General features: G+C 45.2%; 1 protein-coding gene across 3 annotated transcripts in view; it reads left to right on the top strand.

Annotated features, from left to right (window-relative positions):
• Positions 1-17,307, top strand: part of LOC143807028 (inactive hydroxysteroid dehydrogenase-like protein 1) — a 47,346-nt gene that overhangs the window by 20,667 nt on the left and 9,372 nt on the right. For 2 of the 3 annotated variants that reach the window (XR_013221621.1, XR_013221622.1), the window contains exon 5: positions 6,074-6,204. Coding sequence is in view for 1 of the 3 variants with exons in the window: in XM_077288184.1 (XP_077144299.1) it covers positions 6,074-6,139 (66 nt within the window). In the remaining 2 variants the exon portion in view is untranslated. Of the gene's footprint in view, positions 1-6,073; positions 6,641-17,307 lie in introns of those variants that run through there. The other variant, XM_077288184.1, reaches the window with a different exon arrangement.

Consider the following 17,307-nt stretch of genomic DNA (forward strand, 5'->3'; position numbering starts at 1 on the left):
TGGACATGCATACTCTAGAATACCCGATGCGTTAGAATCGGGCCACCATCTAGTGTGTGTATATATATATATATATATATATATATATATATATATATATATATATATATATATATATATATATATATATATATATATATATATATATATATATACATTGTATAGCGGTAGTACTAGTTAAATTACATAGGGTTTTTTTCCGCTCCCATAGGTGGCGGAAGAGTCTACAGATTTTACTTCAAACCTTAGAGAAATTATCAGGAGAGAAGTAAAAGATTCCCTAAAATCCTTGTCCCAAAGGGAGCCTACCAAGAGAAGAAGGGAACCTAGCGTCTCAGACTCAGATTCGTCTACTGCCCCTAGGAAAGAGTGTGATTCGGAAGCCTCCATCTCCTCTGCATCCTCTTCAGAAGAGGATTCTAATCGATTCTGCTTCCCGCTAGACCAGATGGACAGGCTGATTAAATCAGTCAGATACACCATGGGGGTGGCTGACGAAAAACAAGAGCTTTCGGCGCAAGACCTAATGTTTGGCGGTCTAGACCCAAGAAAGCGCAAATCATTTCCACTTAATGACAAAGTTCAGAACCTTATCAAAAGGGAGTGGAAAAAGCCAGAAAAAAAGGGCTCCCTACCACCGGCCTTTAAACGTAGATGTCCCTTTGACGACCCCTTGGTGAGCACGTGGGATAAGGCACCAAAATTAGACGCAGCGGTGGCTAAAGCTTCTAAAAAATCCTCTATTCCCTTCGATGGCATGGCTTCTTTAAAAGATCCACTTGATAAGAAGGCAGATTCGTTTCTTAAAGGGACTTGGGAGATGTCGGCTGGTGCTCTAAGACCTGCAGTAGCTTCGACATGCGCAGCCAGATCGATGATGGTCTGGCTGGATCAACTAGGGTCTAATCTAGAAGATGGAGCCTCTAGGGAATCCATATTAAAATCCCTGCCGACAATCCAGAATGCCGCGGCTTTTCTCCTGGACACGTCCACAGATTCTGCAAGGATGGCAGCTAGGGCTGCAGGATTATCAAATGTGGCATGCAGAGCCCTATGGCTGAAATATTAGCCTGGCGACCTTCAGTCCAGATCCTGTCTTTGCTCTATCCCCGGCGAAGGAGAATACCTGTTCGGTCCGGTTTTAGACGAACTGCTGGAGAAGGCCGGAGACGAGAAAAAGAAATTTCCCAGTCTACCGACCACTTCTTATAGGCGTCCCTTCACAGGGAAAAGGTTCTTTCGCAGAAGGCCAGCCAGGGACCAGGGCAGATGGGACGATAAAAAGAAAAAAGGTACTGGATTCATGTTTGTAGGTGGGGGACGTCAGGAGCCATCCCGTGAGATCAAAAAGCCACCCCAATGACTAGTCGGCCCGGTGGGAGGAAGACTATCTGCCTTCTACCTGGCCTGGTCAGAAATTTCCAGTAGCAATTTGATTTTGGGGATAATAGCTACGGGTCTGCGGCTAGAGTTCTCCTCTATCCATCATAATTTCTTCAGAGTTACCCCGCTCAGGTCCTCTCCAGCAGAACAATTGGCCCTGGAAACGGAAATTCGCGACCTGCTCAGTAAGAAGGTCCTATCAGAGGTTCCGGAAGGAGAATGGGGTAGAGGATTCTACTCTCCACTATTCCTAATATGTAAACCGGACTGCTCCTTCAGAACTATTATCAATCTTAGGGCTCTTAACAATTTCCTGACCATACAACCGTTTAAAATGGAGACTATTAATACCGCAATAAAACTACTGTTTAAAAACTGCTTTATGGTGGTGTTGGATTTAAAGGACGCCTATTACCATATCCCCATTTATGCAGGACACCAACGATTCCTGAGGGTAGCGGTCCGGTTAGATGGGGTGGTCAGACATTTCCAGTATAGGGCCCTCCCTTTTGGTATATCGGTCGCCCCCCGGGTATTTACTAAGGTCATGGCGAAAGTCATGGCCCACCTGCATGAGTCTGACATTCTGGTAATCCCCTACCTTGACGATCTCCTTATCGTGGGTAGAACAGCGGATCACTGTTTAGAACAATTGCATAAAGTAATTTCTGCCCTGGAACGTCTGGGATGGTTACTAAATGTCAAAAAATCCCGGTTACAGCCCATGAAGGTGCAGCGATTTTTAGGCCTGACCTTGGATTCCCAGGATCAGGAATGCCGTTTACCTCATGAAAAAATAGATCGCCTACACCTTCAGGTGCTTGATGCCTCTAAAAACCCCACCATGTCCCTTAGAAAAGCGATGTCTCTGTTAGGCTCTCTCTCGTCCTGCATTCCAGCAGTACGATGGGCCCAGTATCATACAAGGATACTTCAGGGCGAGATATTATCACAACAAAAAATTTGGGGGGTCACCTAGAGAGTCAGCTGACCTTGTCCCAAAACACTATTGTATCCCTCGAATGGTGGCTAGACCGAAATAACCTATCCACGGGGGTCCCCTGGGAATATAACGTAACTCGTGTAATCACCTCAGACGCTAGCCCTTCTGGGTGGGGGGGCTCACATGGGTGAAATTATAATCCAGGGACTTTGGGATCAGCTTCAAACGGAAATGTCCTCTAACCTGAAGGAGTTAACGGCGGTGGAGCAGGCAGTTAAAAGGCTCCTTATCTATCTACAGGGCCACCACGTACGGATATTCTCCGACAATCGGGTCACCGTGGCATATATCAATCATCAAGGCGGAACCCGTTCCAAATCCCTAATGAACGTGGCGGATCGTCTGTTCCAGCTAGGAGAGCAACACCTTCTCTCATTGACGGCTCTTCATATAAGAGGAGCAGAAAATACTTCGGCGGATTTCTTAAACCGCAACACCTTGAGGCAGGGAGAATGGTCCCTGAACTACTCCATCTTCAACCTCATTGTGGAAAGGTGGGGTCAACCGGAGGTAGATCTTTTCGCCACAAAGAAAACAGAAAAGTGAGACAATTCTGCTCTCTAAACCCCAGAGAAAATCCTCTGTCAGTAGACGCCCTTCTCATAGACTGGAACTTCAGGCTAGCTTACGCTTTTCCTCCCCTGTCTCTACTTCCTCTGGTGGTGAGGAAAATCAGGAAGGACAAGGCCACAGTGATTGTAATTGCCCCCTTCTGGCCCAGAAGGACGTGGTTTTCATGCCTCGGGACCATGTCAATATCCGACCCATGGGTCTTACCAGACATCCCAGATCTCCTATCCCAGGGCCTAGTCTACCATCCTCGGGCGGTTGGCCTTCGTCTGACGGCGTGGATTTTGAGCAGTCGCTGTTAAGAGACAGAGGTTTCTCTCCGGGCCTGATTAACACTCTGCTGAAGAGCAGAAAAATAATCACCACAAAAATTTATGTCAGGATCTGGAAAAGATTTCTCCAAAACTCGGGGGTAGTAGCTGGTCAATCAACACCAATAGACCAGATTTTGGAGTTTTTGCAAAAGGGGTTGGATATGGGGTTATCCCCAAATACTCTTAAAGTACAGGTGTCAGCCTTAGGGGCCCTCTTTGGATGCAACATTTCTGAAAATTACTGGGTCAGCAGATTCATCAAGGCGACAAAACGGTGTAGGCCAATGGTGAAGAATAGAGTCATGCCGTGGTACTTAAACTTAGTCCTTTCAGCCATGACAGAAGCCCCATTTGAGCCAATTTCTTCAGCCTCTATTAAAAATCTGTCTCTTAAAGTAGCCTTCCTGGTAGCCCTAACGTCAACTCGTAGGATAGGCGACATCCAGGCGTTATCCAGGCTTCCCCCTTACATGCAACTTAGGGATGATAGTGATACTTCCCCTGATCCAGCATATCTTCCTAAAGTAGTGTCCAGATTCCATAGAACACAGGAGATAGTTCTTCCATCTTTCCTCCCTAATCCTACTAATGATAAGGAAAGGAAACTACACACTTTATACGTAAGAAGATGTATCCTAGAATATCTAGCAGTGACTGATCCTTGGAAAATAGATAACATCCTATTCGTGTCCTATCAGGGTAGCAGGAAAGGTCATAGAGCATCAAAATCCACGCTAGCTAGGTGGATCAGGGAGGCTATTTCTCTGGCATACATCTCAAAGGACAAGCCGGTGCCTGAAGATCTAAGAGCGCATTCCACTAGAGCTATGGCTGCCTCGTGGGCGGAGAGGTTAGAGGTGTCGATCGACCAAATATGTAAGGCTGCTACTTGGTCTTCTCCAAACACATTCTATAACCATTATAGATTAAACCTGGGTGCTTCCTCGGACCTCTCTTTTGGTGTAAGGGTGCTGCAAGCTGTAGTCCCTCCCTAGTCAGGTTACCCTCTGTAATTCTCTCCGTAGTGCTGTCATGGACGACCGATAAAGTCTTAGTTACTCACCGGTTAACGGTGTTTTTCGGAGTCCACGACAGCACCCGTACATACCCTCCCGTCTTTTTATTTTCTGGGTGTACACCTCTTCCCTTTTTCTATATAGTCCACTCGTGGTGGATAGTTAAGTTGTAATATTGTTATATATAAATTATGTCATTAACCTTGGTGGTCCTCTTGTGCTCTGTAAACCAACTGATGCGTGGGAGAGGTGCCGCCCTTATGTATCTGTAGGTTTCCTGTTCCTGAAGGGCGGATCCCCTCTCTCCGTGGTGCTGTCATGGACTCCGAAAAACACCGTTAACCGGTGAGTAACTAAGACTATCCGCCCTCTCTGTTCCCTTCACCCACGCAGGGAAGAGGGGCGCTGTCATGCACAGCAGTACACCAACCAGATGAACAAGGCAACACAAACAAGAGGTAACTGAAAATAAGAGGCATAGAAATATTCACTCACATATAACAGAGGAATGCATCGGGGAGTGGAGGATGGGGAAAAACCAAAGTAAGAGGAGGAAACGGATAAATCCACTAAACGCCTTCTCATATGAACTCCTATCCTCCTAAGTCGTGCAACATAAGCTATCCCTGACAATATGTGTCAGTCGGGACCCAGGTTATATAGGGGATAGGAGTGGCTAAGTGTGCTCAGCTGAGAGCTCATACTCCCAGAGCTCCCAACATGGCCGATTAACCCCTGTACTGCCTCAAGAAATTACACCATTTAAAAAGAAGGTGAAGTGCTTCTTTTCACCGCAGGATTAGGAGCCATCAGATGCTGCGGTCTTCTGGCTCCTCTCTGTTACGGTAACCCCGTGACACTTGATGTCTCCGCTTCTGTGTCTTGCTCAGTGGTGGTCAGGGTTTCAGTCCTCCTTATCTCGGCCGTGTCTCTGAGCACCTTGTATTTCTGGGCCTCCAGGGAGGTTGCAGTTCTGGAATATGACCGCACTGGAGAATAATGTCTTCCTGGTCACATTTTATACTTCTTAAATCTTTAGCAGTTAATCTGTGTCATTTTTTGTGACTCTGCAGTTCTATTTGCAACAAAACTTTTGATGGTTCCGTGATCGCGCCCCAAGATCTTAACAATTTCAAGCATGCTGCCTCCCTCTGTAAGACTTGTAGATGGTTTTGACTTTTCAGAGTCAGCTAAATCTCTTTTTTGGCCAATTTTCCATGAGGAAAACAAGCTGCCTAATAATTTTTAATTTAATAATAAATCCAATAAGCATTGAAGTTTATACAGTGCGGAGTTGGAAAATCTGCATAAAAATGATGATCTGGTCACAATACTCATGTGCCCAATAATTCTGCACACAGTGTAAATCTCAGTATTTTCCCACACAAAAACTCACCACTTCTGGCCCACAATGTAAGACTCATTGCTCGATACTATGGGGCTACCATCTGTAGTTCAACTTCACTTCCTTAGGAATTCCTGTAAAATGGAGAATGTTGTCTTCTATCCACATTGTCTACTTTCCCAGACTTCCATCTAATCAATAAAACTAAAATCAGATACATAAGACCTTGCCATGAATCCTGTGCTCTCTCCTTGCTGTGAACTGGTGGAGTCTCAGTTCACGGACCTCACCAAAGTTATCATCTGATGCGTCTGTGTCCCAAAATACCTACGAGGAAAACGGGAAATGTCCTATTTAAGATGTCTACTTTGTACCTTACTCTACTCTATGAAATGGAAGTATCATTATGTGAGTTAATACAGTTTTTCTCCATCTTCTACAGCTTTTCGCAGGCCGATGGTTTCCTGGCTGGTTATGTAGATCAATAGGAAGAATTGCCCAGCAGTGATAAATGGATGTGACCTTGTGACCAAGATGATGTCTTTCACCCACCGTGGTGCTAGTTCTTGAATAGTTATGTTCTTTGTTCTTGTTCTTTTGGATTTGTAAGTTAATATCCTCTAAAATTAAGACTTAGAGGGATATTCCCATCTCGTACATGTGTGGTATATCTGCAGAATATGCAATAAATGTATAGTAGAAGCTGATCCCGCCATTGGGAATTGCATCTATGTCTATAACCTTGTTTTTTCACATGCTGCTTTCAGGGAGGAGGTGGTTGGAATTCCCATACAAATGAATGGGATGTCCAACCATTTCTGTAAAGACAGTGGAGCTTGTCATGGCCCCGTTCTTGATACCATTTTTGGTAGGACTTACGATTAGTGTTGAGCGATACCGTCCGATACTTGAAAGTATCGGTATCGGAAAGTATCGGCCGATACCGGCAAAGTATCGGATCCAATCCGATACCGATACCCGATACCAATACAAGTCAATGGGACTCAAGTATCGGACGGTATTCCTGATGGTTCCCAGGGTCTGAAGGAGAGGAAACTCTCCTTCAGGCCCTGGGATCCATATAAATGTGTAAAAGAAAGAATTAAAATAAAAAATATCGCTATACTCACCTGTCCGACGCAGCCTGGACCTCAGCGAGGGAACCGGCAGCGTTGTTTGTTTAAAATTCGCGCTTTTACTTGGTTACGTGAAGTCCCGGCTTGTGATTGGTCAGGGCGGCCATGTTGCCGGGACGCGGACCAATCACAGCAAGCCGTGACGAAATTACGTCACGGCTTGCTGTGATTGGTCCGCGTCCCGGCAACATGGCCGCCATTAACCAATCACAAGCCGTGACGTCACGGGAGGCTGGACACGCGCGCTTTTTAAAAAGCGCGCGTGTCCAGCCTCCAGTGACGTCCCGGCTTATGATTGGTCACGGCGCCATGTTGCCGGGACGCGGACCAATCACAGCAAGCCGTGACGAAATTACGTCACGGCTTGCTGTGATTGGTCCGCGTCCCGGCAACATGGCCGCCATTAACCAATCACAAGCCGTGACGTCACGGGAGGCTGGACACGCGCGCTTTTTAAAATGGGCGCGTGTCCAGCCTCCCGTGACGTCCCGGCTTGTGATTGGTTGCGCCGCGGTCAACCAATCACAAGCCGGGAGGCTTGTATAATACATCAGCTGAGAGGTGATACATGGGAATGTGAGACACATCCTGCAAATTCGACCAAACTTATTATGCAATAATTTATGTTTTGACAACATTGGCAGTTTCCCCTTGTTTGGTTTAGTTCATCCTCACTCATTTTGTGCGCCGCGGTCAACCAATCACAAGCCGGGAGGCTGGACACGCGCGCATTTTAAAATTTTAAAATGGGCGCGTGTCCAGCCTCCCGTGACGTCCCGGCTTGTGATTGGTTGCGCCGCGGTCAACCAATCACAAGCCGGGAGGCTGGACACGCGCGCATTTTAAAATTTTAAAATGCGCGCGTGTCCAGCCTCCCGGCTTGTGATTGGTTGATCGCGGCGCAACCAATCACAAGCCGGGACGTCACGGGAGGCTGGACACGCGCCCATTTTAAAATGCGCGCGTGTCCAGCCTCCCGTGACGTCACGGCTTGTGATTGGTTGCGTCTCCCATGTGACTGCGACGCAACCAATCACAAAGCCGGGACGTAATTTTAAAATCCTTAAGGACCTGAAATTACGTCACGGCTTGCTGTGATTGGTTGCGTCGCCCATGTGACTGCGACGCAACCAATCACAACGCCGGAACGTAATTTTAAAATCCTGAAGGACCTGAAATTACGTCACGGCTTGCTGTGATTGGTTGCGTCCCGGTCACATGGGCGGCACGCAACCAATCACAAGCCGGGACTCACGTAAAGGAAAGAAAAGCGCGAATTTTAAACAAAGAACGCTGCCGCTTCCCTCGGTAAGGTGCAGGCTGCGTCGGAGAGGTGAGTATAGCAATATTTTTTATTTTAATTCTCTCTTTTACACATTTTTACATTAATGTTGTTTCGATACCGATACCCGATATCACAAAAATATCGGATCTCGGTATCGGAATTCCGATACAGCAAGTATCGGCCGATACCCGATACTTGCAGTATCGGAATGCTCAACACTACTTACGATACATTTATAGCATATTTTGTGGATAGATCATAAGTTTACAAAATGGGAGTACCATTTAACCCCTTCCAATAACCACTCTATATGTGGTGCAGTGAGCAATAAGTTCCCGCAAAGCGTCATCCATGTATGTGGTGCTGTGTTGGTGCTGCCTCCGGAGCTGAGTTGGTGGCATTAGCTGCAGATGCCAGCTGCGATGGCAGTGATCGGACCACTGTGGTGCCTCCATCTTCATCCCTTGCCCACTTGCAATCTGACTGCAATAGACTCCTATAGTTTGTAAGCTTGCGAGCAGGGCCCTCGCTCCTCTTGGTATCTATTTTGAACTGTGTTTTTGTTACGCTGTAATGTCTACTGTCTATACAAATCGCCTCTATAATTTGTAAAGCGCTGCGGAATATGTTGGCGCTATATAAATAATTATTATTATTATGGCAGGGTCCCAGTGGTTGTTATGGCCTTTGGGTCTACCAGCTACGTTGGCCTGTTAGGCTCTGCCAAAAGCGGGGTCTAACTAGCCAGGTTAGTCAATGTAAAACTGACAGGTCTCATGCCGGTATTGCAGTGTATTAGAAAAGCAATCAGCCAATTTAATGTTTCAGTCCAGTAGTAGGTCTAAGTAAAAATTGTAAAAAAAAAAAAACCCTCAAAACATTTTTATGTATTAAAAAAAGGAAGTACACATACTTGGTATTCCTGCATCAAGAACCTACTGAGCTATAAAATGACAAAAACAAACACAAATGGTGGTGTCACGGATCCCTTCTCCGTGGTGTCACTAATTCGTCACGTGTCCGCTCTCACACGTGACTTGGGGTTGCGCCTGCAAGGGTTAATCTATCTCCCCTCTCTCAGTCCAGCATTCAACCTCTGTCCTATGCTGTAATGGGAGCATAAATCACACACCGACCCAGGCCACACACCTGCTCATACACGCTGCCACCACTCCCCGAATACACGGGCGATGAGTCCCGGAACTAAGAATACTAATAAAATATGTCTATCATTCATAAGGCTCACACACCTTAGGCAATGGATTCTTTTAGAACATTCAAGGTTCAACTTGTTAAAGTTTTATACTTTAATAACAAATGGTTCAATGCTTACAATAAGAAAAAAGGTATAAAAATATGATAATAAAAAGACATGCAACTTATGCAAAACAGTATAAAATAAAGAGGAGAAACTTAAAGAAATTATCTAACTGGTAGTTGCTTTCTGCTCCCTGAGGGTAGGACGAATGTAGATTGGATCACATCAGCTTCTCAGGCTGCCCCCATCATGTGAACACAATTCTCTGTCTGCAGCCTAAATTTATAACTTTTGTCTGGAGGTCAGGTTTCTAGACTGGCCCCACAGGTTAATATCATAATTGCTGGCTTGTTGATTGGCCACGGCCGCGCTACTAATGTATATATTATTTTTCTCCTGAGACACGTGAAAAGGTTCTCAGGAATGGATGCCCTCAGGCCGCAATTAGCATCTGCCTTCCAAGACCTAGGAGGTGCCAAATGTTACCTTTCTTCTTGGCCCTAGCTAGACCTCCTGGTGAGATATGGAGACACAATTCCTACTAGTCCCAAGGAAGTACCTATTAACACCTAGGTGCGACTTGCCTTCAAGACAGATGCTACATTATCACTAATCACACATATAACCCTAGACATATGTCACTACACACATATAGATATATATATATATATATATATATATATATATACACATATTTCACAACAGGTGGTCTCTGTAAAAATCTAAGATTGAATTCATAAAATGCAATAATTCTGTATAAATAGTCAACAGGAGGCAGTATTATAATAAAAATATATTTGAGCAGAGAAGTTAAGTGCAAGAGCATCAATACATAAATCTTGAATGTATATTGAAGAAACCCTATGTGTGTTTCGCAGTCAGCTTACTCAAGGGGTTGAGCAATGGAATGGCTGAGATGAAGTATAAATAGATGGGAGGAGGAACCCATAATGACCACAGGCCAACAAGATCAAAGATCCACATGTGCATGTAAGAATTAATCAGAGGCTGCCCATACCTGATTGCATAAAAGTGGTGACACCAGGTGTTATCATGTGCATGCCCCCAACAAGAGTGTGTAATCTGGATGTAAGGCACAGTCAGCAGTCCACCAGTATTCTTATTAGGTAAGGGCAGGTGTGCCAATAGTGTGCGTCATAAAGGAGCCACACCGTATCGGCGTTAATGTCACCTTTGTATTGTAAGATGACATTAAGCCCGGTTAGTATTGGAGAGGCTTCAGTAAGACACCTATCCATTATTATTCCAATAGTAGGAAAGGGTTGAAAAAAACACACATAAGAATAAACTATTTTAATATTCTTAATTTCACCATACTTACAACAACGCCTAATTCCTGTGACGCCCTTGATCGCCTGCAAAAAATAAAAAATAATAAACCAACCATATACTCCCTGTCCGACGCAGTCCAATTAATAGCGAGTGTCCCACGACGATCTCCCCTATACAGGTCCTTCTCAAAAAATTAGCATATAGTGTTAAATTTCATTATTTACCATAATGTAATGATTACAATTAAACTTTCATATATTATAGATTCATTATCCACCAACTGAAATTTGTCAGGTCTTTTATTGTTTTAATACTGATGATTTTGGCATACAACTCCTGATAACCCAAAAAACCTGTCTCAATAAATTAGCATATTTCACCCGTCCAATCAAATAAAAGTGTTTTTTAATAACAAACAAAAAAACCATCAAATAATAATGTTCAGTTATGCACTCAATACTTGGTCGGGAATCCTTTGGCAGAAATGACTGCTTCAATGCGGCGTGGCATGGAGGCAATCAGCCTGTGACACTGCTGAGATGTTATGGAGGCCCAGGATGCTTCAATAGCGGCCTTAAGCTCATCCAGAGTGTTGGGTCTTGCGTCTCTCAACTTTCTCTTCACAATATCCCACAGATTCTCTATGGGGTTCAGGTCAGGAGAGTTGGCAGGCCAATTGAGCACAGTAATACCATGGTCAGTAAACCATTTACCAGTGGTTTTGGCACTGTGAGCAGGTGCCAGGTCGTGCTGAAAAATGAAATCTTCATCTCCATAAAGCATTTCAGCCGATGGAAGCATGAAGTGCTCCAAAATCTCCTGATAGCTAGCTGCATTGACCCTGCCCTTGATGAAACACAGTGGACCAACACCAGCAGCTGACATGGCACCCCACACCATCACTGACTGTGGGTACTTGACACTGGACTTCAGGCATTTTGGCATTTCCTTCTCCCCAGTCTTCCTCCAGACTCTGGCACCTTGATTTCCGAATGACATGCAAAATTTGCTTTCATCAGAAAAAAGTACTTGGGACCACTTAGCAACAGTCCAGTGCTGCTTCTCTGTAGCCCAGGTCAGGCGCTTCTGCCGCTGTTTATGGTTCAAAAGTGGCTTTACCTGGGGAATGCGGCACCTGTAGCCCATTTCCTGCACACGCCTGTGCACGGTGGCTCTGGATGTTTCCACACCAGACTCAGTCCACTGCTTCCTCAGGTTCCCCAAGGTCTGGAATCGGTCCTTCTCCACAATCTTCCTCAGGGTCCGGTCACCTCTTCTCGTTGTACAGCGTTTTCTGCCACATTGTTTCCTTCCAACAGACTTACCATTGAGGTGCCTTGATACAGCACTCTGGGAACAGCCTATTTGTTGAGAAATTTCTTTCTGGGTCTTACCCTCTTGCTTGAGGGTGTCAATGATGGCCTTCTTGACATCTGTCAGGTCGCTAGTCTTGCCGATGATGGGGGTTTTGAGTAATGAACCAGGCAGGGAGTTTTTAAAAGCCTCAGGTATCTTTTGCATGTGTTTAGAGTTAATTAGTTGATTCAGAAGATTAGGGTAATAGGTCATTTAGAGAACCTTTTCTTGATATGCTAATTTATTGAGACAGGTTTTTTGGGTTATCAGGAGTTGTATGCCAAAATCATCAGTATTAAAACAATAAAAGACCTGACAAATTTCAGTTGGTGGATAATGAATCTATAGTATATGAAAGTTTAATTGTAATCATTACATTATGGTAAATAATGAAATTTAACACTATATGCTAATTTTTTGAGAAGGACCTGTAGAACAGTGACATCGGGTGATGTCACTGCTCTATAGGGCCTCCCAGTGATGAACTGACAGGAGACAATGGCTCCTGCAGTACATCACTGAGGTTACTTGAGTTCACAGGCTCTCACTTTATGGTAATGCTGTGTGGGAATTTTCCCACACAGCAGTGCCGCAAGGGAGAGTATGAACTACACTCACAGCGGCGGAGGGACACAGTGCGGAAGGATAGCTTCCGTCATTGTATCCCGGAGCCCCTGGAGAGCGATCGCATCAGCTGATGTGGCAGCTCTCCATGGGAATTGTATTAATTGAATTACTGCGAATCAGGGAGAATATTGTTGGTTTATTATTTTAATATTTTTTACAGGTGATCGATGGCTTCGGGATCAAGGTGATTGGTGAGTATGTACTATATGTTGTATGTACTTTATGTTGTATGTACTGTATGTTGTATGTACTGAACAGTGCCTTGCAAAAGTATTCGGCCCCCTGGAACTTTTCAACCTTTTCCCACATATCATGCTTCAAATATAAAGATACCAAAAGTAAATTTTTGGTAAAGAATCAACAACAAGTGGAACACGATTGTGAAGTTGAATGAAATTTATTGGTTATTTTAAATTTTTGTGGAAATTCAAAAACTGAAAAGTGGGGCGTGCAATATTATTCGGCCCCTATAACTTAATACTTTGTTGCGCCACCTTTTGCTGCGATTACAGCTGCAAGTCGCTTGGGGTATGTCTCTATCAGTTTTGTACATCGAGAGACTGAAATTCTTGCCCATTCTTCCTTGGCAAACAGCTCGAGCTCAGTGAGGTTTGATGAAGATTCTCGATTGGATTGAAGACTGGACTTTGACTTGGCCATTCTAACACCTGGATACGTTTATTTGTGAACCATTCCATTGTAGATTTTGCTTTATGTTTGGGATCATTGTCTTGTTGGAAGACAAATCTCTGTCCCAGTCTCAGGTCTTTTGCAGACTCCAACAGGTTTTCTTCAAGAATGGTCCTGTATTTGGCTCCATCCATCTTCCCATCAATTTTAACCATCTTCCCTGTCCCTGCTGAAGAAAAGCAGGCCCAAACCATGATGCTGCCACCACCATGTTAGACAGTGGGGATGGTATGTTCAGGGTGATGAGCTGTGTTGCCCTTACGCCAAACATATCGTTTGGCATTGTTGCCAAAAAGTTTGTTTTGGTTTCATCTGACCAGAGCACCTTCTTCCACGTTTGGTGTGTCTCCCTGGTGGCTTGTTGCAAACTTTAAACTACACTTTTTATTGATATCTTTGAGAAATGGCTTTCTTCTTGCCGCTCTTCCATAAAGGCCAGATTTGTGCAGTGTACGACTGATTGTTGTCCTATGGACAGACTGTCCCACCTCAGCTGTAGATCTCTGCAGTTCATCCAGAGTGATCATGGGCCTCTTGGCTGCATCTCTGATCAGTCTTCTCCTTGTTTGAGATGAAAGTTTAGAGGGATGGCCGGGTCTTGGTATATTTGCAGTGGTATGATACTCCTTCCATTTCAGTGTGATCGCTTGCACAGTGCTCCTTGGGATGTTTAAAGTTTTGGAAATCATTTCGTATCCAAATCCGGCTTTAAACTTCACAACAGTATCACGGACCTGCCTGTTGTGTTCCTTGGTCTTCATGATGCTCTCTGTGCTACAAACAACCCTGAGACTATCACAGAGTAGGGGCATTTATACGGAGACTTGATTACACACAGGTGGATTATATTTATCATCATTAGGCATTTAGGACAACATTGGATCATTCAGAGATCCACAATGAACTTCTGGAGTGAGTTTGCTGCACTGAAAGTAAAGGGGCCGAATAATATTGTATGCCCCACTTTTCAGTTTTTGAATTTCCACAAAAATTTTAAATAACCAATAAATTTCATTCAAATTGACAATTGTGTTCCACTTGTTGTTGATTCTTCACCAAAAATTTACATTTGGTATCTTTATGTTTTGAAGCATGATATGTGGGAAAAGGTTGAAAAGTTCCAGGGGCCAAATACTTTCGCAAGGCACTGTATGTTGTATGTACTGTATGTTGTATGTACTATATGTTGTATGTACTGTGTACTGTATGTTGTGTGTTGTATGTACTGTATGTTTGTACTGTATGTTGTATGCACTGTATATGGGACTACTACTGTCACATCATTGGTTAATGTGTCAGTCACTGTCATTGGCTCAGTCAATGAGCGGTGCCTTGCGGCTTTGAGCGGCGTGGGATTCAAATCCCCCGCCAAAGCCGCGCGGCACCGCTCATTGGCTGAGCCGCCCCTGGCCGCGCGGCTTTGGCGGGGGATTCATATCCCACGTGGCACCGCGCATTGGCTCAGCCGGCGGGGCGGGGATCTGAATCCCACGCCGCTCATTGGTTGAGCGCCAGGCGGCTTTGGCGGAGGATTTGAATCCCGTGCCGCTCAAAGCCGCGCGGCACCGCTCATTGGCTGAGCCGTCTGCCGACTGAGCCAATGAGCAGCACAGGATTCAAATCCCCCGCCCCGCCGGCTGAGCCAATGAACGGTGCCGCTTGGGATTTGAATTCCCCACCAAGCCTCAGCCGACGGGCAGCTCATCCAATGAGCGGTGCCACGCGGCTTGGCAGGGGATATGAGTCCCGGCCGCCATATCGGAATCCCCATAACTTGGGTGTTCCAATATGGCGGTCGGCGTAGTTCCGATGCGAGCAGCCGGGAGATGAACCGTTGGTGCCGCTCATGTGGCTGCGTCGCCGCTGACCTCCCTGCGGCTGGAGATGAGCTAGTGCGGGTGGAATAGCGGTGCCGTTTTTTTCTCTTCCGGCCACGGTGGATTGTGGTAGCGACACAATCGCCGAAGTTGTGACAGAGCCGATTGGCAATTATATATTAGATGGGGGCTGCCTTATACTACAGAGTCTACCTATGAGGGGGAATTCCTTATTCTACAGAGTCTGCCTATGGGGGGATTCCTTATGCTACAGAGTCTGCCTTTGGGGGGAATTCCTTATACTACAGAGTCTGCCTATGGGGGGGCTTCCCTATACTACAGAGTCTGCCTATGGGGGTCGCCTTATGCTATAGAGTCTGCCTATGGGGTCTGCTTTGTGCTATAGAGTCTGCCTATGGGGGCTGCCTTATGCTATAGAGTCTGCCTGTGGTGGCCTGCATCATATTAGAGTCTGCCTGGGGGGTGCATTATATTAAAGTCTGCCTGGGGGTGCTGCATTATATTAAAGTCTGCCTGGGGGGTGCTGCATTATATTAGACTGGACCCGTGGAAGCGCTTATTGTGTGAAACGGCCGTCGTCCTATTGCCTGCATAATCTGCACTTGTTTTACCCGCAATACCTTGTCCATGATCTTTATTATGTACTAAAGGACTAAGGTTGTTTTTTTTCACCAACAATTGGAGTGCTGCTGCTTTTTTCTTGTTTTATTGGACTTTATATTAGACTTTGCCTGGGGGGGTGCATTATAGTAAAGTGCCTATGGGGCTGCATTCTACTATATTGAGGTCTATCTGGTTTATTATACTATATGGAGGCTATCTAGGAGGCCATCATACAGTGTGGAGATTACAATGACGGGGCCATCATACAGTGTTGGAGCCATCAAACAGTTTGCGGGATACTAAGGGGTCAGTATATATACGAGGGGCATTATACTGTGTATAAGAGATCATCATACTGTGTATAGGGGAGCTGTACAGGAGGGAGACTCGGGACATTGGTAAATGTAGAGTGGGCCCTTATAGGGGAACTCAGGTCACTGTGACTGTCAAAGGGGCACACACAGGGCATGATTACTTTCTAGGGGGTACAATATGGGCTCTGTTTTCTAGGGCACTTGCACCCGGCATTACTGTATTCTAGAGTTGCTTTGGAATTTAGAGGTCACAGAGAACCACACAGCAGGTGCAGTAATAAGGTCACATACCGCAGTAGCGGCTCAGTATTGAGGTATCAGGTGCAGTAATAAGGTCACATACGGCAGCAGCGGCTCAGTATTGGGGTATCAGCAGGATGAGGAGTTTGTGCAGGTTGGGAATAGATGGTGATGGGGCTGAAAATATGAGAAGTGAAATGTATCTTTCTTGTAATCTCTGCAGCAGAGTCTTGGGTGGAAGAAGGTGTCATATCGGTCTGGGCCAGATGGAAAAGACGGGGAAAGTGAACGATTCCATCAGAAAGGATGTCAGCGCTAAGTCACTATCTGTAACTGTGCTGTGATCTCTTATATGTTCTGTAGGACTGGTATCTAACCACTGACCATATGGCGGTAATATACATGTTGGTCATTATATAGACTATCTTCAGTAACAGCGCAGTCATCTTCTGAGGTTCTCCTCCACTATTAGGGTGCGTCACCCAGTTGTAATGAAGGTTACCTGGTTAGGGGCCCACTCAGGAGTTTTGTCCCCCCCCCCCCAAACCAAAACCCTAGCTACGCCTCTGGTAAGGGCAACTATATCAACAGGAAAATGGCCAAAAAAATAAAGATATGGCAATAGGGCAAGGTATATCATACTAAATGGGGACAAGGAGAGAATGATAAAACATACATACATATAAAATAATATCATTAATAAATGATAATGTGTGTAGATGAAGAAACGTGTAAAGGTGAAAAGTAATAAAATGACAATGTGTAAAAAATGTCTTGTAATGGGTGAGTGTGCACCAGTGGGTTCTTACCATATTACAAGAAAATAACAAGTGATCAGTATTGAGTGTTGTGAAAAAGAAAACCCTATATGCATGCAAATGTACGAGGACAGCGGCTCACAGTACATACACACACGTGCACATTACAGGATGTAATACATAAGTGGCTCCATGGCGCCTCCATGAGGTATCGGGCCCCAGCACAGCTGGCTCGCACCTTGTGTTCCGTCCGTCTTTTCTTTCAGGGCTACGTAGGA

This window comes from Ranitomeya variabilis, chromosome 2, assembly GCF_051348905.1.
Source record: "Ranitomeya variabilis isolate aRanVar5 chromosome 2, aRanVar5.hap1, whole genome shotgun sequence".
Lineage (NCBI taxonomy): Eukaryota > Metazoa > Chordata > Amphibia > Anura > Dendrobatidae > Ranitomeya > Ranitomeya variabilis.